Raw genomic sequence first — 27,975 nt, 5'->3', positions numbered from 1 at the left:
AAGAAAATGGGTATGAATTGCAGCTTTCAAATGTTGCATTTGTATCCAGAAAAAGTTTACCTGGAGATTGTTACTACTATTCGATGCTGCGTGTTGAATCCAATCACTTACATTCTTTAAAAAAAAAGGTTTTCTTTGAGTAGGCAGTAAATTCTTGACATGAAGATATCTTAGTATGATTGGGTGCGGTCAGTGAAAATAAGGTATCCTAAGAATAATAACAGACTGACATTTAAGATGTGCAAAAATGTGTAATTTTCAATATCAGGATTGATTTATGCACAAAATAAGTTTAAGGATGAATTTTGTTTTACTAAGATGATTAGGTAACTTGCCAAATAATGGTATCTCCAAAAGCACTGTGAATACATAAATCTTTCTCACAATTCTAAATAAAAAACTCATATATGGTTTAACTACCCTGTTTATGATCCTATGATTTTACGTTGTGTTTTTCTAACTTTATTTCTATGTCCTTGCTATTTCTTTCCTCAAGGCTACCTCCTGTCCCCTTTCTGCCACACACTTACATCTCAATCAATCCAAATTTTTTCATTCTTTAAAACCATGTTCTAATTTCTCTTGTTATCTGGAAACTTCCCTTGCAGTCCTCACTTCTGAAAGAAAGTGTCCTCTTCCTTTAATGTTTGGTTTAGAAGTGCAGCCTGGAGGTTAGCTGGACAGACCCTGAAGCCACACTGCTGCACGCTGAATCCAGTCACTTACTAATAAAGTGATCTTGGGAAAACCAATTATTGTCTCTATGCCTCCGTTTTCTCACCTATAAAATGAGGCTATTAATGACATCTGCCTCATAGGGTTATCATGATTATCTTCCTCTTCATATGGTTATCCATAGTGCCTACCAGTTGGAATGTGCTGTTTTCTTATTTTATAAACTTAATCAAATTTGTGGATTAACTTCCTTGCTAGATGTAGTTGACTAAGAGAATAAATCATATTTTATTCCCCATAACATTATGGTACTTTACAGAAAAGATGTCTGTGACACAAGGTGAACAATACATAATCAAAAATCCTTGTAATATGAGAAAATATCTTAGTTTTGTCATGCTACACTAACCTTACTACACTGTGAAACATATCCTTTTACTCTTTAATAAAAGCATACTACATAAAATTTGGGTTAATTAAAACTATTTTGAGGTAAGTAAAAGGAGACCTCTGACAGCAAAATTGCTATCTTATATGTCTATTAATTAACTTTTTATATTATGAAAGGAAACAAGGTCTCCATAATCAGGAAATGCATTATAATTAAATTAGTGGCATTCTCCAGAAGGACATCTCTATTTTACTTAAGAAGTGATTAATTAAATTCATAGAATTAAAACTCACATATCTATTCATATATTATCTAGAAGTATAAATAGATATGTAGAAAGTTAGATAATTACATATGAAAGAGAATTTTTCATTTCAAGATCACTTAAACCTCACTATTTAGAATAGTAAGGTAGGACAATCTAATTTCTCAGTCAGATAATCATCTTCTTTTAAAATATTTAGAATCAATATGCTTTTAATGGAATATGAGAAGTATATTACAAAGGCAGACACATTTCTCTTCTCCTTTTTAAAGTTATAAAGTTATAAAAGAATTTGTCTAAAATCATTCCTGTGGCCTATGAAACTTCACATAGGCAGAGAATATGCACTGGAAATGGCATTTGATCTGCACCTTGAAGACTGAAGGGTCACTGGTATAATGAGAGGTGACATATTCCAGGAAGAAGAGGTGGCATGTGCCAAGGCACCTTGTCATAAATGAACCCATCAAGTTCAAATATGACTTGAGCCCTGGATTTCTGCTTTGTAAATCAGGAAGTGACAGGAGATGAGCTGGGGAATACTGATTTTAATACTGACTGGAAATACAATACCATGGTTAAAAAAAAAAAGAAAAAAGAAAAGATTCATATTGCATTTGTAAATGGCTGTGACAGTAAACAGCATAAAGGATGATATTTTTTTCTCCTTAGGATAATTGTAATCTAAGTTCATGAATAGAGAATGCTTCCAATTTAACTTTATTCTAACGATATTGCCACACCCATGTTATTGGACCTCAGATGAACTCTAAAAAAGATAAGATTCTGTTTTGGGCCCTTGTGGCCCCATTCTCATATCTCAGAGCACTCATATTTTATTAGTGTTAAAGCCCCTCCCTTCCCCACTTTTTTCCCAAAGTCTAGAACCAATATATTTCCCCAAGGGTAATAACCAAAATATTTGAACACTGCTTTGGCACAGGTACCTATACTCCAGTAGTCACACCAGCCATAATACTGGGGTAGCTTGGAAAGTCTTGCTCTACCAGATATCACCCCTTCATTTGCCTGATTTCGGGGATTGAAAAGCACCCAGGGATGAAGCTGAGTGGGCATACAAAGAGGACACATGGGTAACCTTGGCATCAGCATTTTATCGGTGTAGTATAGAAGTATTTCAATAAATTTAGAGTTAATGGAGCCAAAAGGGCATGAACGTGCTGAACACCAGTCCTGGTCAAATTAGAAGAAGACCTATATTTTCTGGAATCAGCCTGGGATTTCAGGAAATCCTTCCATGTGTAGCTCTTTTACTCTGACCCAGATTTTCACTTACAGAAATCCATTGAGGGAGTTGTCATAGTATAATTGGAATTAAAAGAACTAAATCCCAAGTGGATGCAGTACAACAGCCAGGATACATCTACATCTGTGAGAACTCAAAATCACATGAAGGGGGTAAGATAAAAGCCGTGGCCAGGCAGGACTCGAACTCTCCTCCACCCCAGAACCCGGTGGGAAGAAAGGAGTCGAAACGGGGAGGGAGTGAAAGCTCAGGACTGCTAAACAACCAGCTCTAGAAATCTGCACCCAGAGTGCAGACACAAGGTGCATGGGGTGCTGAATATTAGAGAAACGGAAAAGCAAAACCTGTGGGTAGGTCCCCGCAAGCAGTGCCCCTGAGACAAAAGAAAAGCGAGTGCTTTCTGCAAGTCTTAAAGAGACAGGGACCCCATAGCTGGACAAAGTCATCTTGGCACACTTACCCAGCAGCTGGGAATCCCGGGGAACCTTAAGCGCCCTAAACCCCAGGGAGACAGAGCAGCTCTGAAGCCCCTCACAGCACTAAGAAGCCTGCCAGTCGTTCCTCCAGCTGGCGCAGACACTGACACACAGGCCCAGTAGCAGGACAGTGGCAGGGTGTGCTGGGGGCATCACTGCCAGAAGGGACCAGGAGCAGATTGCATGTGCCAATGGCTCCAGAGGGGACCAGAAGAGGCTTGTGTGAGCCTGCAGTGGTGACGACTGAATAGCCCGGGTGCAGCTTACAGGCACCGGTGGCAGTGGAGCCAGAGAAGCATGGTAGAGGCCCGCACAGGAGAGCCCTGCGCACACCTGCAGCAGAGCCAGAGGGAGCAGGAGCACTCCCAGCAGCTGACCAGAATCCCAGTCCAAAGTACAGCCGCCCATGCCAGACCCAATGGCCGCTGCTGATAAACAGCTGCCCGGCAGGGACGCCGCTATCACGGAGGAGCACACCTGGCATGCCTGCCACTCCCCGCAGGGATCTGCACTGTTCTGACAGAGAACCCCCCCACAGCAGCTTAGGGGACTGACCCAGTGGCTGGTCCAGGAGTGCAGGTAATCAACACAAGCATCAAAGAAGGGCAAGGCATCCAGCAAGCAGGAAAGAACTTTCTTCTTCCAGCTGACACACCCACAGCCACAGCTATCACCATGAAAAGGCAAAAAAATTTAGTCTAGTCCAAGATAGTTCAGACAACACCTGAGAGAGGATCTGCAGGGACAGACCTAACCAGTCTCCCTGAAGAAGAATTCAAAATAAAAATAATAAACATGCTGACAGAGCTGCAGAGAAATATGCAAGAGCTAAGGGATGAAGTCCAGAGGGTAATTACAGAAGTGAAACAAACCCTGGAAGGATTTATAAGTAGAATGGACAACATGCAAGAGGCCATGGATGGAATAAAAACCAGAGAACAGGAACACATAGAAGCTGATGTAGAGAGAGATAAAAGGATCTCCAGGAATGAAACAATATTAAGAGAACTGTGTGACCAATCCAAAAGGAACAATATCTGCATTATAGGGGTAGCAGAAGAAGAAGAGAGAGAAAAAGGGATAGAAAGTGTCTTTGAAGAGATAATTGCTAAGAACTTCCCCAAACTGGGGTAGGAAATAGTTGCTCAGACTATGGAGGCACACAGAACTCCCAAGAGATGGGACCCAAAGAGGACAACACCAAGACACATAATAATTAAAATGGCAAAGATCAAGGACAAGGAAAGAGTATTAAAGGCAACGAGAGAAAAATGGTCACCTACAAAGGAAAACCCATCAGGCTATCATCAGACTTCTCAACAGAAACCTTACAGGCCAGAAGAGAATGGCATGATATATTTAATGCAATGAAACAGAAGGGCCTTGAACCAAGGATACTGTATCCAGCATGATTATCATTTAAATATGAAGGAGGGATTAAACAATTGCCAGATAAGCAAAAGTTGAGGAAATTTGCATACCACAAACCACCTCTACAGGTTGTCTTAGAGGGACTGCTCTAGATGGGAGCACTCCTAAAAAGAGCACAGAATAAAACACCCAACATATGAAGAATGAAGGAGGAGGAATAAGAAGGGAGAGAAATAATCATCAGACTGTGTTTATAATAGCTCACTAAGCGAATGAAGTTAGACAGTAAGGTAGTAAACAAGCTAACCTTGAACCTTTGGTAACCACGAATCTAAAGCCTGCAATGGCAATAAGTACATATCTTTCAATAATCACCCTAAATGTAAAAGGACTGAATGCACCAATCAAAAGACACAGAGTAATAGAATGGATAAAAAAGCAAGACCCATCTATATGCTGCTTACAAGAGACTCACGTCAAACCCAAAGACATGCACAGATTAAAAGTCAAGGGATGGAAAAAGATATTTCATGCAAACAACAGAGAGAGAAAAGCAGGTGTTGCAATATCAGTATCAGACAAAATATACTTCAAAACAAAGAAAGTAACAAGAGATAAAGAAGGACATTACATAATGATAAAGGGCTCAGTCCAACAAGAGGATATAACCATTATAAACATATATGCACCCAGTACAGGAACACCAATATATATGAAACAAATACTAACAGAATTAAAGGAGGAAATAGAATGCAGTGCATTCATTTTGGGAGACTTTAACACACCACTCACTCCAAAGGGTAGACCCACCAGACAAAAAATAAGTAAGGACACAGAGGCACTGAACAACACACTAGAACAGATAGACCTAATAGACATATACAGAACTCTACATCCAAAAGCAACAGGATACACATTCTTCTCAAGTGTGCGTGGAATATTCTCCAGAATAGACCACATACTGGCCACAGAAAGAGCCTCAGTAAATTCCAAAAGATTGAAATTCTACCAACCAACTTTTCAGACCACAAAGGTATAAAACTAGAAATAAATTGTACAAAGAAAGCAAAAAGGCTGACAAGCACATTGAGGCTTAACAATAATCAATGGATCAATGGCCAAATCAAAATGGAGATCCAGCAATATATGGAAACAAATGACAACAACAACACAAAGATGCAACTTCTGTGGGATGCAGCAAAAACAGTCTTAAGAAGAAAGTATATAGCAATCCAGGCATATTTAAAGAAGGAAGAACAATCCCAAATGAACAGTCTAATGTCACAATTATCAAAATTGCAAAAAGAAGAATAAATGAGGTGTAAGGTCATCAGACGGAGGGACATAACCAAGATCAGAGAAGAAATAAATAAAATTGAGAAGAATAAAACAATAGCAAAAATCAATGAAACCAAGAGCTGGTTCTTTGAGAAAATAAACAAAATAGATAAGCCTCTAGCCAGACTTATTAAGAGGAAAAGAGACTCAACACACATCAACAGAATCAGACACGAGAAAGGAAAAATCATGATGGACCCCACAGAAATACAAAGAATAATTAGAGAGTACTATCAAAACTTACATGCTAACAGGCTGGGAAACCTAGGAGAAATGGACAACTTTTTAGAAAAATACAACCTTCCAAGACTGAACCAGAAAGAAATGGAAAATCTATAAAGACCAATTACCAGCAATGAAATTAAAGTGGTAATCAAAAAACTACCCAAAAACAAAACCTCCGGGCCACATGGATTTACCACGGAATTTTATCAGACATACAGAGAAGATAGTACCCATTCTCCTTAAAGTTTTCCAAAAAATAGAAGAGGAGGGAATACTCCCAAACTCTTTCTATGAAACCAACATCACCCTAATACCAAAACCAGGCAAAGACCCCACCTAAAAAGAAAACTACATACTGATATCCCTGATGAACGTAGATGCAAAAAACTCAACAAAATATTAGCAAACCGAATTCAAAAATACATCAAGAGGATCAGACACCATGACCAAGTGGGATTCATCCAAGGGATGCAAGGATGGTACAACATTCGAAAATGCATCAACATCATCCACCACATCAACAAAAAGGACAAAAACCACATGATCATCTCCAGAGATGCTGAAAAAGCATTCGACAAAATTCAAAATCCATTCATGATAAACACTCTCAACAAAATGGGCATTAGTGGGCAAGTACCTCAACATAATATGATAAACCCACAGCTAACATCATACTGAACAGTGAGAGGCTGAAAGCTTTTCCTCTGAGATCAGGAACTAGACAGGGATGCCCACTCTCCCCACTGTTATTCAACCTGATACTGGAGGTCCTAGCCCTGGCAATCAGACAAAACAAAGAAATACAAGGAATCCAGATTGGTAAAGAAGAAGTCAAACTGTCACTATTTGCAGATGACATGATATTGTACATAAAAAACCCTAAAGACTCCACTGCAAAACTACTAGAACTAATATCGGAATTCAGCATGGTTGCAGGATACAAAATTAACACACAGAAATCTGTAGCTTTCCTATACACTAACAATGAACTAATAGAAAGAGAAATCAGGAAACCAATTCCGTTCACAATAGCATCAAAAAGAATAAAATACCTAGGAATAAACCTAACCAAGGAAGTGAAAGACCTATACCCTGTAAACTACAAGACACTCTTAAGAGAAATTAAAGTGGTCACTAACAAATGGAAACTTATCCCATGCTCTTGGCTAGGAAGAATTAATATCATCAAAATGGCCATCCTGCCCAAAGCAATATACTGATTCGATGCAATTCCTATCAAATTACCAACAACATTCTTCAACAAACTGGAACAAATAGTTCAAAAATTTAAATGGAAACACCAAAGACCCCAAATAGCTAAAGCAATCCTGAGAAGGAAGAATAAAGTGGGGGGATGGGGGGGATCTTGCTCCCCAACTTCAAGCTCTACTACAAAGCCACAGTAATCAAGACAATTTGGTACTGGCACAAGAACAAAGCCACAGACCAGTGGAACAGAATAGAGACTCCAGACATTAACCCAAACATATATGGCCAATTAATATATGATAAAGGAGCCATGGAGATACAATGGGGAAATGACAGTCTCTTCAACAGATGATGCTGGCAAAACTGGACAGCTACAAGTAAGAGAATGAAACTGGATCACTGTCTAATCCCATACACAAAAGTAAATTCAGAATGGATCAAAGACCTGAATGTAAGTCATGAAACCATAAAACTCTTAGAAAAAAACATAGGCAAAAATCTCATGGACATAAACATGAGTGACTTCTTCATGAACATATCTCCCTGGGCAAGGGAAACAAAGGGAAAAATGAATGAGTGGGACTATATCAAGCTAAAAAGCTTCTGTACAGCAAAGGACACCATCAATAGAACAAAAAGATATCCTACAGTATAGGAGAATGTATTCATAAATGACAGATCCGATAAAGGGCTGACATCCAAAATATATAAAGAGCTCATGCACCTCAACAAACAAAAATCAAATAATCCAATTAAAAAATGGGCAGAGGAGCTGAATAGACAGTTCTCTAAAGAAGAAATCCAGATGGCCAACAGGCACATGAAAAGATGCTCCACATCTCTCGTCATCAGAAAAATGCAAATTAAAACCACAATGAGATATCATCTCTCACCAGTAAGGATTGCCATCATTGAAAAGACAAACAACAACAAATGTTGGCAAGGCTGTGGAGAAAGGGGAACCCTCCTACACTGCTGGTAGGAATGTAAATTAGTTCAACCATTATGGAAAGCAGTATGCAGGTTCCTCAGAATGATCAAAACAGAAATACCATTTGACCCAGGCATTCCACTTCTAGGAATTTACCCTAAGAATGGAGCACTCCAGTTTGAAAAAGATGCACCCCTATGTTTATTGCTGCACTATTTACAATAGCCAAGATATGGAAGCAACCTAAATGTCCATCCATAGATGAATGGATAAAGAAGATGTGGTACATATACACAGTGGAATATTACTCAGCCATAAGAAAAAAACAGATCCTACCATTTGCAACAACATGAATGGAGCTAGAGGGTATTATGCTCAGTGAAATAAGCCAGGCAGAGAAAGACAAGTACCAAATGTTTTCAATCATCTGTGGAGTATAAGAACAAAGAAAAATGGAAGGAACAAAACAGCAGCAGAATCAGAGAACCCAAGAATGGACTAATGGTTACCAAAGGGAAAGGGACTGGGCAGGATGGGTGGGAAGGGAGGGATAAGGGCAGGGAAAAAGAAAGAGGGCTTTATGATTATCATGTATAGTGCGTGCGGGGCACGGGGAGGGCTGTCCAAAACAGAGAAGACAAGTAGTGATTTTACAGCATCTTACTACGCAGATGGACAGTCACTGTGAAGGGATATGTGGGGAGCACTTGGTGAAGGGGGGGTGCCTAGTAAACATAATGTTCTTCATGTAATTGTTGATTAATGATACCAAAATAAAAAACAAAAAAAAAGAACTGAATTCCAGCGTATATCCAGTAAACAGCCTTAGCTTTCCCTCATTGGCACTTACAAGCTCATACAACATGAGCAGATGTCTTCTTCCTAAAAGGGAAACCCTAATCTATATCTACCCTTATCTACTCTACCCTAAATACTTTTTAATTGCAGCACCTTGCTTATGTTTCTACTTACAAAACTTTGTTTCCTTCTGCTCTGTTTTTCTAAAAGTTCTTCTTTCTGTCTACTCTAATTTTGGGAGCTCTCTTCCTATAGTTATAGGTTAGTGGTAAATATTTACTATTGTTTGCCCAAGATTGACTCCGTAGGAATTGGATAGAATTCCCATGTAAAAACATCTTTTTCTAGAGTATATTTGTTTCTTAAGTTCAATCCAAATTCACTAAACTTAAAAGAAAGAAATTATACTCTAAAGAGAATGAACTGGTCAGAAAACTTACTTACATTGAATAATATACATTTGGAGAGAAAAATGATTATTTTTAGGGAAATGGGCACTGGGTATTCATCCTGTAAGATTTTTTTTTACCTTTCGTCACCTAGTTTAAAAGTCAGATTAATTATTCATGACAGTGAAGGTTGTAATGTCAATAACAAAAACATTATCTGAGTAATATTATAGGGCCATAAAAACACCCCTCATGTTTCAGGAAATGGGGGGAAAACAATTACAATGAATGTTTGCAAACATGCATGATCTTCTTTTGTTGACAAGAATAAGACACTTGAGGACCCATTTGATTATTTTCATGCTTGAATCATTTTAATGCTAATTATATTTAGTTTGGCTTATGTTTTGTCTCAGCTCCTGCTAGCCTGTAAAAATGACATAGCAATAATTAATGTGGCCTCTCTAACCCTTGTAAATTCAATAAAACTGTATAAATCATTTTCCATTATCCAGCTTGAAGTACAAAGAGTAGATATGCCAATAATTTTGAAAGCATATTATCAACAATCTATATAAAAAGAGCTCATAAAGCATGTCAAAACATGACTTTAATCAGAGACTAGAGTTTTTATATTACTTTATATTATTTACTGAGAACCTAGCCCAGGCAGAGTCTAAGTAGTAATGGAAACACATTATTTGTGGAATTCAACAAACTCATATTCTATTATTTGGTATTGATAATCATAAAGAGCTACAATTTATTGAGTGTCTACTTTTTACAAGGCATGATGTTATTTTTAATCCTTATTAAAATTCTACAGCCGTGATATTACCAAAGACATTTTTCAACGAAAGAAAAGTGAGGCTTAAAAGATTCAATATATCACTTGGATTGACTAGTGCAAGTCATATAAGAAGCCAAGTTGGGAATCAAATTTATGTCCAACTGACTATAAAAGCTGTTTTCCTTCTCCATACTATCATGCTTATAATTGCAAAACACGTATTTTAGATTTTAAACTTTAAAACTCCCACAAATATTTACTCTTTTCTGTTAATACAGGCTTGGTATGTGACTTTGCCATGGCAAACTATTCAACCACAGAAGGCAGATATGGTATGAATTCAGCTTCTCTAAACACATAATGTATTCTTCCATATGACTATTACTTATATATGCTCCAAGCATGCTGAAGTGTTCTACAGTGAAATGCCCTTGGATGCAACTTATATGGTGTTTCTGAAGTAGTCAATCCTATAGAAACAGAAAACAGAAAGGTGGTTGCAAGTGGCAGGGGTGAGGGAAAAAGGAGGAGTTGCTGTTTAATGGGTTTAGATTTCAGTTATGCAGGATGAAAAAGTTCTACAGATCAGCTATATGACATTGTGCTTATAATTAATTAAGAATACTATATCATAATATGTGGAGGGTTTTTTTTCTGTCACAGTAAAAAAAAAAAGTTTTTTTCCTTACTATGTGATTTTTTGGTGCTACTGTCCATCACAAAATCCAAGAGATGAGAGAATATGGCATTCCTGGGAATGCAGTCCTTTCCATAAGATATCTCAAAGTTTGGTGAAACCAAGTTTTGGGGAATGTTGATCTAGCCTTTGCTTTTCAGAGCATGGTCCTTGACAAGCAGCAGAAACATCATCTCCTGGGAACTTGTTAGAAATGCAGAATCGCAGTGCCCAGATAGATCTATTGAAACAGATTTTGACTTTCAGCAGCATCCTCAGAGGCAGGTTACATTTTTGAGAAAGACAGAACCACATCATAGGGGATGCAACTAATTCTGGGATTATTATTTTTATTTGCATCAATACCACTTGCTTTTCTGAAAACATGAGCTCATCAATAAACACACGATACCATTTAGGACTGTAAAGGAACATTTGATTTCCAAGCATCATAAATCACTGAAGAACAGTTGGCACTGGGCTTCTCTTAAAAACATTTATAAGACTTGTAAATAATTAAAAGTAGGTCTGTGCTTATACTTATATACTTAACAGCTTTATTTCACTATACCATTTTATTTGGGTTGTGTTCCACTTAGTATACTAACATTTCCAGCTATTTGAAATTAATATTATTTTTACTCCAAGAGAAACTTGGGACAACCCAAACATCATGATTCAATTATTAATGGTTAATGGTCAACCAGAAAATGGGATCTTGCACTTGATGTAGGAATAGATAATGCTTACTAAAGGGGGATGGGGGAGAACAAAATAGGGGGCAACTAGAACTTAAAAGGGTAGTCAGATATTTTGATTCCATTATGGTCCTTATATGTTGGTTAACACTTTAGGAAAAATCATTTATGAAATTATATAATTTTGATTTGGGGAAAGATGGTAAAATCAAAAGCCTATATGGTTACCTGAGAAAGGAGCATGAACACCACAAATGTCTCTATAAGTAGAAATTCCAGACTTTTCATAACATCTTTTATTGTAGATTATTTACATTCCTATAAACTTTTTCATCAGATGTTCATTTCTCAAATTTAAAACAAATTAGAATTAGTCTGGCATTAGTGAAGGTGGACAGTTACTTATGGAACCAGAAATTACGGACTTTTCAGAGGAGGTAGGGAGTCTAAGAATTAAGGAATTTAACAGCTTTGTTTTATTAATAATCAAAGTAACTTTAAAAACATAATGCTTAATTTACACATAGTCAATCTGTAGGCCAATAAATCTCTGTTTCTATAAATATATATATATTTTTTTCAGATGAGTAGGGCTTAGATTTTGTCAGGAAGAGCACCTGTAAATATCTAATAATTATTTTATGTTGTATTTATTAAACCTCTCTCTGTGTACTAACAAAGAAAACCAAGTACCAAATTAATGAGTTGACTTACATTTCTACCTCAGTTTTAAATTTGTTTATTTCTATCATGGTTTATCACTGGCTTATAGAATTAGTTTCCTCTTGTGAAATGAAAGATGTAAAATTCAAGCATACTCATACTTCAAACACTTTCAGTTATACTTCTTTGGACTAAGAGTCAATCCAACTTCACACACTTTTGTAAGTGGACACATATAGGACTCAAATGTAACTTATCCACTGATTAGCAACCAGTCTTGCTCCTCCCTAGACTTTTCCTCATAAAAGACAATTCTTTCCTTCAGAGTACTCAGGATAAATAATTTACAATTGTCATTGACTCTTCTCCTTTTCTCACATTCCGCACTGACCTCTCAAAAAGTCTTACTGTGATAATCCTCAAAATATATATAGAATTCAACTACCTTTTTCCTTCTTGTTATGACACAACCCTGGTCTAATCAGTAATGAGATGAGAATAATGTTGATAGCTTCCTTACTGCATCCTGCTTAAACATTGGCTCCTACCATCCGTACGCAAAAAGGCAGCTTGACTGACGCTATGAATGTAGGAGTCAGATTTCATTACATCTAGGCTCCAAAGGCTCCAAAGTTCAGTTTAAGGGATGGTTGTCGTAGGTACCAAAGTTAATTTACTATCTATCCTCCTACTATATCTTCAAGTTAAGCTGTACCAGACTCCTCTCATTTATTGCATTGAAGCAATGCTGGCAGTTTTGCTATTTCTTGAGGATTTCACACAAGTTTCAGTTGAGTCTTGATGGTCTTTCTATAAAACTGTGCCCCCAGATATCTGTAAGGCCTATTCAAGCCTTACAGAGAGGCTTTTCTGTAAGTAAAATAGAAACCACCAACTCTCAAAAGAAGCAATCTCTAGTCTCTTCACCTAGCTTTATTCTATTTAATATATTTAAAATGTATTTGTTCATTTAGTTTCTGTCTCCTTCACTCAACGGTTAGCTCCACAAAGGCAGGAACTCAGTCATATAATCTCTGCTGTATCCCATGGACTAGTAGGGTCAGGCATATATTAGGTGATCAATTAATACATTTTGAATAAATGTCAACTGTATACTGAATGAGGAAATATGAGGTTAGTAATGTACAGTGTTAAAGAGCTTGGGTTTCGGAGTCATACAGAACTGTATTAAAAGCTGACATTATCCTATGCTAGTTTTATGATATTGGATACAGTACTTAACCTCTTTAAAGTTAATTTTTCCTTTGTGTAAAATGAGAACAAATACTAATGTCTACAGGATAGCATTACTGTGCATATTAAAGGAGAAAATATATAAAGAGCATTAAGCTTAATAAGTTCTTAAAGAAATGTTAATGATTATTAGTAGTAATAACTGTTATATGCAAGATCCTATGACAAGATTCTCAGGTAATATCCTTCCCTTCCTAAGAATTTTCATTTTTCTCCTAAAAAACCCATGGTTTTATAGAATAAAATTTTTAATGGGGTATCTCAGACAAGCAGAACAAGAACTAGGTAGAGTTTTCTAGAAAGGAAATAGTAGAATATGGAGATATGGCCAAATTACATAAGGTTGGAGATCACATTTTAATTTTTAAAGAGAAAAATAACATATATCACTCTAATTTAAAATGTTCATATAACTACAACTTAGTGATTTGCTTATTAATATCATTCATGTGTTTAGTTTTTTTTAATTAGTGAATGTGCTGACCTGTGATGGACACCAGAGGGGCTATAAACATATCTCAATTTCAAGAAGCTCATTGTATAGTAGGGCTGATAAAACAGGTAGCGATGACCATGATATAATATATAGCATTGGCAAACTAGAGAGAAATGTCTCTGGAGTTTTTCAGACTGTCTCTGGCTGAGAATTCATTCACCCAACAAATGTATGAAATGCTACATACACATGCTGAGCATGTGTAGCATTTCATATATTGATCTGGGAACAAACAGGTGGGCAGAACAAAATGCTCTTTGGAGCTTTTATTCTAATGAAGAACTAGGAAGCTTTCCTTTGCTCAGCTCTTTAACATTACTGTGCACGTGCCTATTCAATGCAAGGCAGATACTGAGGCTAGAAGGAAAAATAAAGATAAATGACACTGATGTCATGGAGAAAGTCACATTTGAATTAAACGTAAAGGTCTAGTAGCACTGAGGAAAGTTGGGGAGGACATTCTAGGGCTGCATGAAGTATCTTAAAGGAGCAGAACAAGAACTAGGTAGAGTTTTCTGGAAAGGAAATGGAATATGGAGATGTGGCCAAATTCTATCAGGTTAGAGATCAGAATATATGTATTTTGCTTGCTTTGTTTGCTTGTTTGGTGATGAAGTGTGAGAAGAAAGCAGTGATTTAATGAAATCTACCTGAGGACATCATACGTATGCAGTAGGCACAGGTGGGAAAAATACCAAAATGAGAAAGCTAGTTTGAAGATTGTTAGAATAGCCCTGAGTAAAAAATAATTAAGGCCTGTAGAATGAAAGTGACTTCATAAAATAGAATGAAATATTATTTTTGAATGATACTGAAAAATGTACATAAGTGAATTATCTGACAATTTAATAATCGTCATTGTGCTATCTTTTGAGACATAGAAAGAAAAGAAATATCATGAGATTCAGCTAATGTTCCTCTAATATTTTTGCTTAAATTTATTAAGTTTACAGGAGAACTAAGTTTATTTGTAAATGATCTTAGATTAAGAAATGTAACTATGAACAGTTCTGAAACTCCATAGAAATACTCCTTTAGTTTGTTTTGATAGTAATTTCCATCAGTGGGAAAAAATTAAACCTTAAAGAACTAAGAATGCTGTAGTGGGGAAATTATAATTTTCCCCTTTTTATTTTATTTCTGAATCTCTCTAGAGTAAAAGCTGGCATTGTGTATATTACATTAAAGCATCTTAGACTATGAATGAGTCAATTAAGCTGGGACCTGTGGGTTTTTTTACATCATTTTTCAGGAAACCCCTCTAGAATATATAACTATTTATGATGTGTCCTGTTTAACAACAAATCACAAACAGAATCTGAATGAGGGCCCACGTTCCTGGCCTGCAGGGCAGAGATACAGGAAAGATGAAGGTTCATGATGGCACCAGCCACAGACATGCTCCTTCAGACTCCGACCTCAGCTTCAATCAGAAAAATCACAAGATTGAGTTGCACTTATGTCTCATTATCTGTGTGCTGCAGGTTGAGAATAATTGCTGAATAAATTAACATCAGATCAGAAAGCATGAAATTAAGGACACAAATAAAGTGAGTTGCAACATGGTAAATTAAAAACAAGGTGAAGACTTTCCGAGTTGAACATCAAGAGTTACATTTACTAAGGGGAAATACAGTTTCAATTCACACACGACAAGAAATAAGACAAAGCAATATTTTAGATATTTACAGTCTGCTTTACTTATATGTGTAGTTTCATGGCAACAACATCAAAAATAATGTTTGATTAGATAAGAAATAAATTTAGTTGTCTGAGTATAAGAAGTTTGCGTTAGTTTGTTTCAGTCAGGACCCATTCATAGAAAACAACTTCTATGATATAGCAGGGGTCTATAAAAGCAGGTGAATATTCTAATAATTTTGAGGTGGTGTCCACTAGTATCTGATGTCTTCATTTAATCAGATTAAAATAAGTAATTTTTTCACTACTATAATTACCTGAAATTTTGTTCAAAACACACACTCAAATATACACAAATATATCTTAATATAATCAGCATAACAATATTATGATGAAGGTATGATTTGCCCCATGTTTGTGTGAAAGTCAGGCTTGAAGTGTTCAAGTAAGATGACCATGAATTAGTTTAGGTTTGGTGTAATAGGTTTACATAAATATACATCATCTGTGTCTTCAAGAGCAAGTTTTTTTTTTCTAGCTACGGAGCTAAAAAGTATATGCAAAAGAGACAAAATTAAATGGAAGATTTGAGTAAGAGTTTTGGAAAAATGAAGGATCACTACAGACAGTTGCAAAAATCCTTACATATGCACAGCAATCAAAAGAAAGATTACCTCAGAGCAAAATGCTGAGGGATTGTTTCATGGAAGTATTGGAATTTGATTTGAGTTTTGAAGGAATTGAAAAGGAAGTGAATATGAGGGTACACATTTCAGAGAAAGAGGCAATGGTGCAGGACAAAATATCAACTACATTAAAATGGACTAAAATGAAATGGATATGGTAGTGTTCAGAGTACAGGAAGACAGATAAATGGTAGAATAACTATATATCAAGTACCTACTGTGTCATGCCCATTCTAAATTTTACTTGTATTCATTCATGACACCTTTACAACATCACCATGAAGTATTCTTACCCATATTACTGATGAGAAAGCTACAGTTCTGAATATTTAACTAACTGTACAAAGTCACGTAGTTAATGGCAGAACCAAAATTAAAGTAGGGTGGCTAGATCCATGGTCCATAGTCTTGACAATTATACAATAGTGTCTTCTCTGATAATATTAGTGATCTGGTACTGTTCTAAACATTACATCTTACTCCATTATGGAGGGTAGACTGGCTGCCTATGGAGCTTTAAATTATCCTGGGTAATGGGAGGTCTTGGTCAGAGTTTATTTGAGGAAGTTAAATTTCACAGTCATACTAAAGATGAGATGCAGACATGAAATTAATTGTATATTTGCATACTACTATTACTATGACTACTGTTAAGAATTACATTTTTATATTAGATAATACCATTCTTGCAGAGGAAATAATTTTACTCACCCATTATTATGATTCTTGTTCCTATAAAATCTAGCACCACATGTTATCAATGATGTCCTTTCAAGGTCCTTCCCTTCAGATGGAATATAGTCACCTTCAAATTCTGATTTCATTTTACAGTACTGGTGGCCATGTTCTTCACATTATATTCTTATTTCAAATAACCCTGCCCATTTATCATAGGGTATTATTTTTGTAAAATATTTTAATTCCTTTTATTCTGTTCAGAAAAACATTTTTTTCTTGTCCCCCATATGGCTGTCTCTTGTCCCTGACCCCCACAGTTCTTTAGGAACTCAGTTGTTCTGATAAAACTTCAGAATGCCATCTTTGCTCCAGCAGTATCCTCTTTGGGTGCTGTCAAGGTGTGATACCATGTGGGCATGTACTCAACTGGAGGAAGAAACACATCTAAGCTTTGAAATAATCTATGTGCCTGCAGGTTATTTTATTTCTATGCTACATTTTCCTATGAGCATTCTTACTGGAGATGTGTGTCTATTTGAGATATGGAGAAAAAACAATCTCCCTGTAATACAGGCTGATTCAAAAGTTCAGCCAATCATAAAAATTGTTTTGCTGGAGTCTGTTTCTAGGGCTGGAGAGGGGCTTTTCCATTCTCATCTGTAATCAATTAAGAATGAATCATCAGTTGGGAGTTAACTTGTGGGGTAAATATTTTTATTTGTTTTTTTTTTGTCCCTATTGTGAAAAAGTTGTGTTTTTATTGTTGCTGTTGTTTTGTTTTTTATATTTAAAAGAAAAGTGGTATACATGGCTATGCAATCAACTGACATTACTTAGTGATTTGAGGGTATTTATTGAATACATATCGGTGGTATGCACATTTATCATATATAATTTAAAACTTGATTAGTAGCAACTGGAAGTTGAGCAAATGCTAGAAAGAAAGTCTAAGAAAATTTTTTTGCCAAAGTTTTTAGATAATTTAGTATGTGATATGTAAAGAAGAGGGATAAAGAAAGGAATGAGAATACATGGGAATAGCAAAGAAAAAAAATTTTTTTTAAATCCTCAGTTATGTGCCACAAAAAATCCTTTATCTGGTGACTGAAAAATTATTTGAAATCCTTACACTGAGAAGCTTTAATACAAATTTAAAAGAGATGTGAAATTCTAGATATTTCTGAATAAAAGTTAGATTTACTTTGACAAAACAATCAGTCTCAAAGAGTTTTCTGGTCTTCTGAGTCTGTTGCTGTCCCTAGAACTATTAAAATATGGCACTAAAAAATGAATAAAAGGAATACATCTGGCTATAAAAATTGCTTAGAAGGTGGCAGGGCACCTATGGCTAGAGTAATCCTATTAAATGTTAAACTTCAATGCCTCAATCAGAACTTTGAAGTTAATATTTCATTAGGATAAAAGGTGAAAGAAGAGCCAGGAAAAAAAAATAGTGATGCTTCTTTTTTTCTGTATACATTTTCTCTGGCACTGAAGTCATAGTATAAGTTAATACATATGCTTGAAATAATATATAAAAATTGAAGTCCATTGAATATCAGCTTTGACATGAAGCTACTAAAATACAGGACAATTATTATTAATATAGGGAAATTATTAATAATACTACTATGGCTAGTTTTCTCTCTGTCCTGAAATTAGTAACCTACAGAAGAAACTCAGGTATTCATGCCGTACACACATGCATGAGGAATTTACCATTGTACTTACTTTTGGTCACGACGCCTTCTAAGTGAATGATGTTAGGATGATCAAACTGCCCCATGATACTTGCTTCACCCAGGAAATCTCTGCGTTGCTTGTCAGTATAGCCTACTTTCAGGGTTTTGATGGCCACAGGTAATTCTCTTTTTCCTGGAAGTTTCAAACGTCCACTGCAAACTTCACCAAATTCACCTTGTGATAAAGATGGAAAACACACACACTCATTTCAAACCCTTATCTAATATACACTAAAACTTACTAGGATATTAAGATTTAAACAAAACTGTGTTAAATAGGAAATCCAAACTTCATTATGAATGTTGATAGAAATAAATGGTTTATCAGGAAAAATCATCTATAGGTGATCATAAAATACTTTGGGGGTTATTAGTTTCAGCTAGCTCACCTACAAAAACTTTAACAGAATGTAAAAAAGAAATTAAAGCAACTGGCTGACAATCACTTCTTTTTTCCTTTTCTTTCTACTTTAGTAGTACCATTAATGCGATGAGAAAGGAGAAAGCTTATAGCAGGACAAAGGGGAAACAACTTAAGGATGAGATGATCTATGAATAGAGCAATTGAGTGCTGGAACTGGGTAAGTACTTTGTGGCATTACAAATGTATATATATATACACACACACACACACACATATACACACACACACATGGAACATATGATAAATAGCAGTTGATTAAATACTATGTTTGAACATATATATACATATATATATATATTCTTTCCTGGTTTATTTTTATATTTTATAAGCCAGACATTTGCTGGTTTAAGTATGAGTTACACTGAGGGTAGCATTAAAATATGATCAATTATAACCACTCTGAAAGCAAGTCAATTATGAAAGATTAAAAGCATTTTGAGTTAGATTAGAATATTGACATATTACATTCTATAATACGAACACAAGTTAAAAGTCTGAGTTAAACACACTGTCATACCTGCTCCAATAACTCTTTCAATGGTGATGCATGAAGCTTCTATCTCCTTGGCAAATTCATGGACTGCTTGATTGGGATCCTCGTAGGTGTGTGGATCAATATAAGTTCTTACTCCTGGCAGTTTAACTGTAAAAATAAATGTACATCAAAACAGAAGTCCTTGTGATAAAGGAGTTAAATTATAAACGTTATTAACATGCAACTGTAGCTTAAATCCCCATTTCCTAAAGGTGGCCAAGACCCTCTCCTGAGTTATAGGAGTCATTTCTACAGCTAGCCATCTCATTTTTATAATTTTAGAAGTAAGGACTGTGGCATGTACAAGAAATGCATGTGTGACAACATGTTGGAGTAGATACATTTTTCAACAATAATATTCAGAGCCACTCTCAGAGAAAAAACAAGACAATTTCATTTACTGAGCGGGATGATGAAATTCTAGTGGTTTACACATTGGTTTGTTATTCTGTATGTCACTTAAAATGTCATGACAGATTATTAATTTTGGTGTTATGAATATAATTTAAAATAAATTTCCTGGTGCTTTGGTCCAGTAAGACTGACAGAGAAGTCAAAAGAAATAGAAGTTCTACTTCTCACTCTTCCTCTGCTATGGAATGGCTTTGCACAGGATTCTGATATTCTTTGAGCCTTAATTTCATCACAATTAAAGGCTACCAATATCACAGTGATTTCTGGAGGATAAAACACATTAAACAAGAGAATAAGAAAATGGACTCGGTGCTTTGCCACATGAATTATGGACTTAATGATTTTGACTTTTATGGTGATGACAGAGTAGTAAAAGCAAAAGAAACTCTTCCAACCATGTACGTGGCAGATCAAATCATTGTGTACTATTTATGGACAAATGAACACATTGAAATACCACGATTAGAATTCACTTAAGCTAATTGATAAAGTTGTTTGTTATTAACTTGATTTTCTGTATCTCTCAAAGAGGTAGTCTTTCTCAAGTCATTCGAACTAATGCTGCTGCTAGAGCATCTGCTCAGAGAAATTCCTTCTATAAGCTAGGAAAAGAAGAAAAAAATACTGAGAAGTTTTATTTATTTAATCTTGTGGTGTTATTTAATGATATATACTGATTGTGTTGCTAGAATTAGAATTGGCCAAGAAATATGGTTTGAGATGTAACAATTTTTTATATAAGCAAAAAAGTTTTATTTTAGTGATTATAATGAATGGATGCTTTAAAGAATTAAATAAGCCATTCAGCAATTGCCTGCAGTCAGTCGACAATGCCTCGAGCTCATATACTTTATGGGAATGTAACAGAACACTTCTGTTTTCTAACATGAGAGTTTGGGTCAGTTACTACAAATCTTCTCATCTGAAAAGTAACAAAAATAACAATAAAACCTCCTGAATTTTGTTCTCATTTGATTTTTTACAATTTGCTTACTATGCCCATTATGAAAGTGCATCTTTTCCTCTTCTGGATCTTGTTTTGCCTTGCTGTAACCACACCTCCTGGAACAGAGTAAAAGCTACAATTAGTTACATCTCCTCATGTTGAATCACATCAAGCCCAGAAGCATTAAAGCCGGTTGAAATGATTGCAGCCCTGACTACTTGTCACACTGGTAGTGTGAAATAACACCAGTACCCCTTTTGGATGAATCATATTTCCCTAGCCAGGATCCCCCAACCCTGCCCAGAGATCACTGAGAGGTCTGAAGCCACCCAAACCTGATTTTTAACTTCTCCCCACCAACAGTATACTCCAGACAGTTTTTCTCCTCTTTTACTATTTTTTGCTACCTCCAAGGCCTCTTTCCAAAATGAACTGCCCCAAATATGTCTCTTACCATAGCATCTTATTCTACCCTTTTGTTTTATTTTATTGTTTTGAAGTCTTCAGTCGTTCCCCTGGCTCCTTCCCTGCCATGTCCACTCAGATCACTGCCAAATTCACTGCAACCTGCAGCTCTCCTAATCCCACCTCCACACCCCAAGTTTTCGTCCCTCTTGTTTTTTTCCCAGCTACTTAATAATTAATAAGTCCTTGCAACCTACAATTATTACTGACAAAAATTTCTCATTTAAGGTTCATTAATGACATATTCACCACATGACTTTATCTTAGTATTAAATCATTGATGATGAACTGAAATCCCTAAGCACTGTTTTTCTGAGGCTGCTTGCTCCTCCTTTTGTTTCCATGGACATTTCCACAGGTTCTCTCCATGAACCTCTCTGGTTCCCTACCACCAATCTCTCCATATCCATCAATTTAATTAATGCCTCTATCCCTCTGGGTTAATTCTTTTGTGACTTATACTCTTATTCCTCACAGATTTATTTTATCGGGGCATTCTACTAGCTTTCAAACTCAATAGAACTGAAAAATAAATTGGTATATTCCCCTTACTTCAATGCTGATCTATTGTCTTCTTTTCCTGTGCTGCTATGGCACTGGTCCCTTAAGATTAAAGCCTTTTTTCTTGTGTATATATCACAGGAAATTGTTGCCAGATCCCAAGCATTATATAACATAAAACTCTAGTTATTCTTTTTCTTTTCATTAAGTCTTCCACTTCACTAATTAAGGCTTTGTTCTCTTTCATTTGGATTATTATAAGGACTCTGAACTGTTGCCCTTGGCATTCTATGACTGCTTTTCCAAACTCCACTAGACATGGCTGTAGCTAAAGTACTGTAAAGAAGGTACTTTTCTTTTGTGTTAGCTTTCCTCTGCAGTCTTCAATAAAATAATCTAATGATTACTAAACACAGCCCTAATGCAAATTTCTTATATCATGTCCAACTGTTACCTTCAAGTGTACAAAACTTATTCTCAGATCTCCAAGATATTTCTCCAGGCTTCCACACATTTTCATATAGTGTTTCCTGCACCTAGGATGTTCTTCATAACAATTTCCAGTGATCAAAGTCCAGTTCACTTTTTGTCTTCTTCATGTTTTTTTTTCTCAGATATTACAACTTAATACCATTTTTTCCCCTTTGAACCCAATAGCTTTCTATACCCTTCTCATGGTGAGATTTCCTTTATATAATGCAACATGGTCATTTGAATATTTTTTGGTTTATTTACAACCTGTCAATTTCTTGAGTGTCAGAAACTAGCGTTCATCTATAAATTTATGCAGTGACCTGCACTTGGCTCAGAGTTGGCACCATAAGCATTTGTCACATTGATGAATGAATCAATTAATGAATGAATGATATTTTGATTGTGTCTACACAATGACAGATAGTTGGAAAGGGAATATGCTGATGAATACTAAGTTGATGGGCACATGATTACTCATATCACATTGAAACAAATGACTGAAGTGAAAACATTCAAATTATTTTTAGTGAAACTTTAAAGGAAATGAATTTACTATTTATACTATTCTTATAATAAAATTGGATCTATTCAAACAATTTAAAATTTTCAATTTATTTCTGAAAAAAGAAAATAAAGCCAAAATGGAAGATTGACAATATACTTTTACTATAAAGTTGGTTGAGAACTACTATGTGATGTGAATGAAGTCTCCAATTGACATATACTAACTAGGACTGTTACTTGATTATATATTCTAAGATGTTTCTTAAACATGTATATATCTTCATGTAAAGATGAAGCCTATTTTATTCTATATCATTTCCTAGTACATAATTACATATTAGTTATGGAAAATAGATAACATAACCCACGCTTGTGACTTCTTTAAAAAAAATACAAGTATCTTCTTTTTTATCATGTTAAAGAACTGCCTTTTATTAGTAATGTATAGCTAGTAAAAATTGAGTAAACTTGAAGTAATATACTTAGTATGTAAAATGTTATTGAATGACAAAAAATAGACAATGGGGATTTGGTGGCTTTTCATATTTTATTCATAACTCTTAGATGCATTTGTCATTCAAGAGCCCTTAAAACATCTTGAGTCACCTCATCACAGTGAAATGGAGAGAGAAAACAAACACATAAAATCATATTAAAATTATACTTGGCCCATTCAAGCTGACATTTAAGCTATTTTAAAACACCATTCATAATTTTTCTAGTATTATATTATTCTTTAATCCTTAGTGTGTGTGTGTCTCTAGAGAGAAGTCATTGATACTTTTTTTAAAAACCAATGTTTTAAGTACAATTGTGTGAAATCATCCTAGATTTATGTTATTTAAATAACACTGACAAAAAAACTTTGTTAGAGGAACTCTAAAGAGACCTAAAAAGTATACAGGTTCTTGCAGTTTACATTAGAAAATAAACACCCATTCCACTTCAACTCTCCTAACTTCAGAAAAATAAATGATCTTTCAAACTAGTATCCTCAAATAGTCTTTATGATTAAATAAGCCTCATGGATATTTAAATTGCATGCAAATTCCTCACATGAAAATGGAAATGAAACTTTGGATCTCATCTAAAAAATGATTTGGGAATACCTTGGTGAGGAGCGGTTAACATTTTAATACCTAGGGTGAGAGTCAGGAGGGCAATAGAAAGGAGTTATTTTTGACTATGGGCATCTCTGGAGCTCTATAACATATACGGCTGCATATCACATTAACATATAAAATTAAGTTCTGGAACCCCCCAAAGCATCATTAAAACAAGCCTCAACAAGATACAGCAAGTAAAAGTGCAGCTGGCAGAGACTAGCACTCAGCAGTGTTCAGCCTCACTAAGGAAACATTGCAGAAAGCCTGTTCATTCATTCAGTACCATCTTCCATACCTCCTGCACGTGCATTATTTTAACCCATCAGACATACAGTCAATAAATACACCATTCTGTTCATAGATTACACCTCTACCTTCTAAAACCAACTTCTTTTTTTCCAAATGGAAAAGGAACAGTTTCTTCATTTTGCTTCAAATCACAATTTTAATGAGTTTTGATATCATTGTATTAAAAATATCTGTAGTGTTTATAATTAGAGGAATCATCCTCTAGTCATTTATACTTATTATCTTTTGGAAAACAATGTTGTTTTACCTTTTAGTAGTAGGAGTGGGCATGAGAAATCATATTAAATGTAAGCATAACTCATATTCATTAATATTTATTAAAAAGTCCTATGGAAATGCTTAATATATAAATACAACAATGACTTTATGGGTAATTTAAAAATCAACCTATTTTCTCCCTTACTTATCCTAAGAATCTGGGTCACAAATCCTTGGTGGTATTAATGTTAATCTTAAAAATTTAGCCCCAGACATAACATTAAATTTGCATATTTGAAATTTGCATAATACATGAAATAGTAAACAATCTTTATGAATGGATGGACATGCCAATAAGAAAGTTAGCTCTTGTATATAAATTAAGGATTTGATGATAAATTTTAAGTATGAGTGTCAAGTCCGCCAGAGTACCAAGCAATGCACAGAATCAGTCATCTGCTAAATGGCTAGTGAGGAAAGATGAATGAATGGATGCCAGAGGAGATTATAGATCCTGGCTCAAAAATAGCCTCCACAGAATCAGATTTTTCCGTCGTTTTATCCTTCAGAAATAAACACCGAATAAGCAGTTTTTTCGCCTTAACTCTAAATAAGGTGGGGAGGATTGTACTGGTGGAAGGAGTGGCTTTGCATTTTGATTTCTTAAGAAAACCAAGTTTATGCAGTCCCTAACTCAGAAATGGAGACTCCTTTATTTTTCCTCTATTTTCCAGGTTGATTAAGAAATATCTTACCTGTATTATAAAGCAATAATATTCAAAAGGTGACAAATTGCAGCAATCATGTTTTGCTTATAGAAAATAAAAGCTCTCTGTAATTTTAGCCTCATCTAGAACCACATTTCTCCAAAACGCACACTCACTTATAATGATGTCAACCACTCCATAATGCTGTTTTGAAGAATTTTACTGCTGGAATCTTGAAAAAAATAAGTTACAACTCCTTGGGAAATAATTTGACTTTTCCACTTCAGGATTCTCTCCAACTGAATGAAAGTAGCTTTAATAAAAGCTCAACTTACTCAGCCTCATAAAATAAATAAGCATATGAACACTAGCTTATCAATATATCTAATGAATGCTGGAAATAGATTAAGTTTAGGACAATATTGTTCAATAAGAATGTGATTGAAAACAGTAAAATGGGACATTGTATATTTAGACCATCTTGCTTGCAGGACCTTAAGACCATAGACTCCCATTCATACATTCCTCCTTTGTACACTAAGGGTACTGGGATTTTGAGTTCTTTATGGATTTGTTACATAAAAAATGCAACTGATCTATTAATAGTTTACCGAAAATTCTCAAACATATTTCTCAAAGGAAGTGTACTTATGTTGGAAAGCACATTTCCTTTCCTTGGATATGGCAATGGAATGATGATTCTACTACACAAATGAGGCCACAGCCTACTAAGTCCCCATCTTACATTCTATCAAGGATACTAACCACCCTATGATTAATGGCAGTGTGAGAATTTAACTTATTTTATGCCTTATATACCATTTTTTAATTTCCATATTCTAAAAGACAAAGGAAAACAAACCTTAGAAATAACAGCTTCCAAAGTAGTATAGTACATATTAGTTTGCAAATTTTTCATTAATATATTCTTCAAAACCTTTCAGAATAAACTATAGGAAGATGAACCATTTCATATATTCCAAAAACTCAAAGATGAGTTATAGACTTTTTGATATTGAGTTAAAATTTTAATTGACTTAGAATTTTGGTATAAAAACACACTTCACAAAGTATGACATTTGAGGATTAAGTCTCCTGGTCTTCAATAAATTTTGTTCTAATGCTAGAGTAGGCAACTTTCTATTCATTTTAAAACAATTCCCTGGATGTGACCATTGGATTTTTCAATTAGAGGAGGCCCACTTAATATCTCCTGTACTCAGAAATTCTATAGGCATTATAAAGAGGGATTTTAAAGTGGTTCATAGTTATATTTTACACAGCAAGCCTTCAATTAAAATGTTATATATATACACACACATATACATATGTATGTGTGTGTGTATATATATATATATATATATGTTTTTGAAGACAAGATTCACATATACCTGCCATAAGCATTTTAAATGAGGATTCAAAGGGATGATTTTATATACTATGTCTCTTTCCTAACTCTACAAAATGGAATAGTGTTTCCACATACCTCTCCAGCAGAAATCTTGTGAAAATGAAAGAAATAATCTCTGTTAAGTGAACATGAAAATAAAATTTTGCTTACTTCAAATTTCAAGAAACCTTCAGTTAATAAAAAATAGTTAATTAAAAAATTAAGATAATGGCTATAATAGTTAATGTTTCAATGTAAGTCATGATCCTTTTGGTCAGAGAAATTTGGTTTTGTTTTGCTTTTGATCTCTGAATGATGAGAGAAGCTGTAGTTTATCCCTTGTGTGTCTCAGACAAAAAATATTTTAAAAATTAAAAAAATAATTTCTAACAAAAATAGAGTTGATTTCCTAAAAAATCACAGAATAGGTAAATGTGCAAATTAAGAATTTGATATCTCTACTTTCAGAAAAATGAACTCCATTTCCCTTGCCATTTGAATCCCACAGAAGTAGTTTATATGAAAACACTAGAAAGCATGAAACCTAATGAATGAAGAAAATATTCTGACATATGTTTGACTTTAAGAAATGCAAGAAAAAGCTATTTTGGGACTATGGGATATTTCTGATGGACTTAAATATTATGCTATAAATATATAATGGTTCTTGTAAGCATAACCACAAATGAATATCAAAGGATAAATGGTAATGTTATTTTAGAAATTATATACATTAATATCCTATGTACATTAAAAAGAGATTAACAATGGATATTTGTAAAATAAACTATTTTAAGAAGTGAAACAATTAGTCTTAAGACAGTAGTGATGAAATAAAGTCAAAGATCACTGATGAAAAAATATCCATTAAAAATATAGGTATTCTTGAGGATAGGGTACCTAAAATCTAGGCATCTGGGTTTCACTCAGAAATATTACAAAAATACCTTTCATCACTGGGTAGATTTTAGTCACAGCAACAATAATGTTTGAAATATTAACATTACGTACATGTGTACAGATTTCACAATAAAATGGGTAACTAAAATGACAAAGGATAATTTGAGATCAAAGGCAATAACATGTAATTCCAATTTCATCTTATAAATGGTACACCATGCATTTGAAAACAAGTGGGCATAGTTCTCTGCTGGGAAATATGGTAGAGTAAAACTCAGAACTCCAGACACTTGTAGAAGCTTTAATATAACAGTTGAATTGCAGAACCAAAGGCCTAGATCAATTGTTTTGAAATTATACTTTCCAGATTCTGAGATTTCCACAAGGTATATATCAAGGTACTTTTGAAAGCCGGTATATCTACAGTGGGGCAATTTTAATGC

The 27,975-nt window shown here is 34.9% G+C and overlaps 1 protein-coding gene across 14 annotated transcripts in view; it reads right to left on the bottom strand.

Moving 5' to 3' along the window:
* EPHA5 (EPH receptor A5) overlaps positions 1-27,975 on the bottom strand; it is a 346,930-nt gene that overhangs the window by 30,671 nt on the left and 288,284 nt on the right. For all 14 annotated transcript variants that reach the window (XM_073237522.1, XM_037026646.2, XM_037026647.2 and 11 more), the window contains 3 exons: positions 21,027-21,094; positions 19,601-19,726; positions 18,649-18,834 (listed from right to left, as the gene is read on the bottom strand). In XM_073237522.1, coding sequence (XP_073093623.1) covers positions 18,649-18,834; positions 19,601-19,726; positions 21,027-21,094 — 380 coding nt within the window. The remainder of the gene's footprint in view (positions 1-18,648; positions 18,835-19,600; positions 19,727-21,026; positions 21,095-27,975) is intronic.

Source organism: Manis javanica, chromosome 5 (genome assembly GCF_040802235.1).
Source record: "Manis javanica isolate MJ-LG chromosome 5, MJ_LKY, whole genome shotgun sequence".
In the NCBI taxonomy this organism is placed as follows: Eukaryota; Metazoa; Chordata; class Mammalia; order Pholidota; family Manidae; genus Manis; species Manis javanica.
Note: the sequence above shows the minus strand (reverse complement) of the source record. Positions and strands in the feature narration are given on the sequence as shown.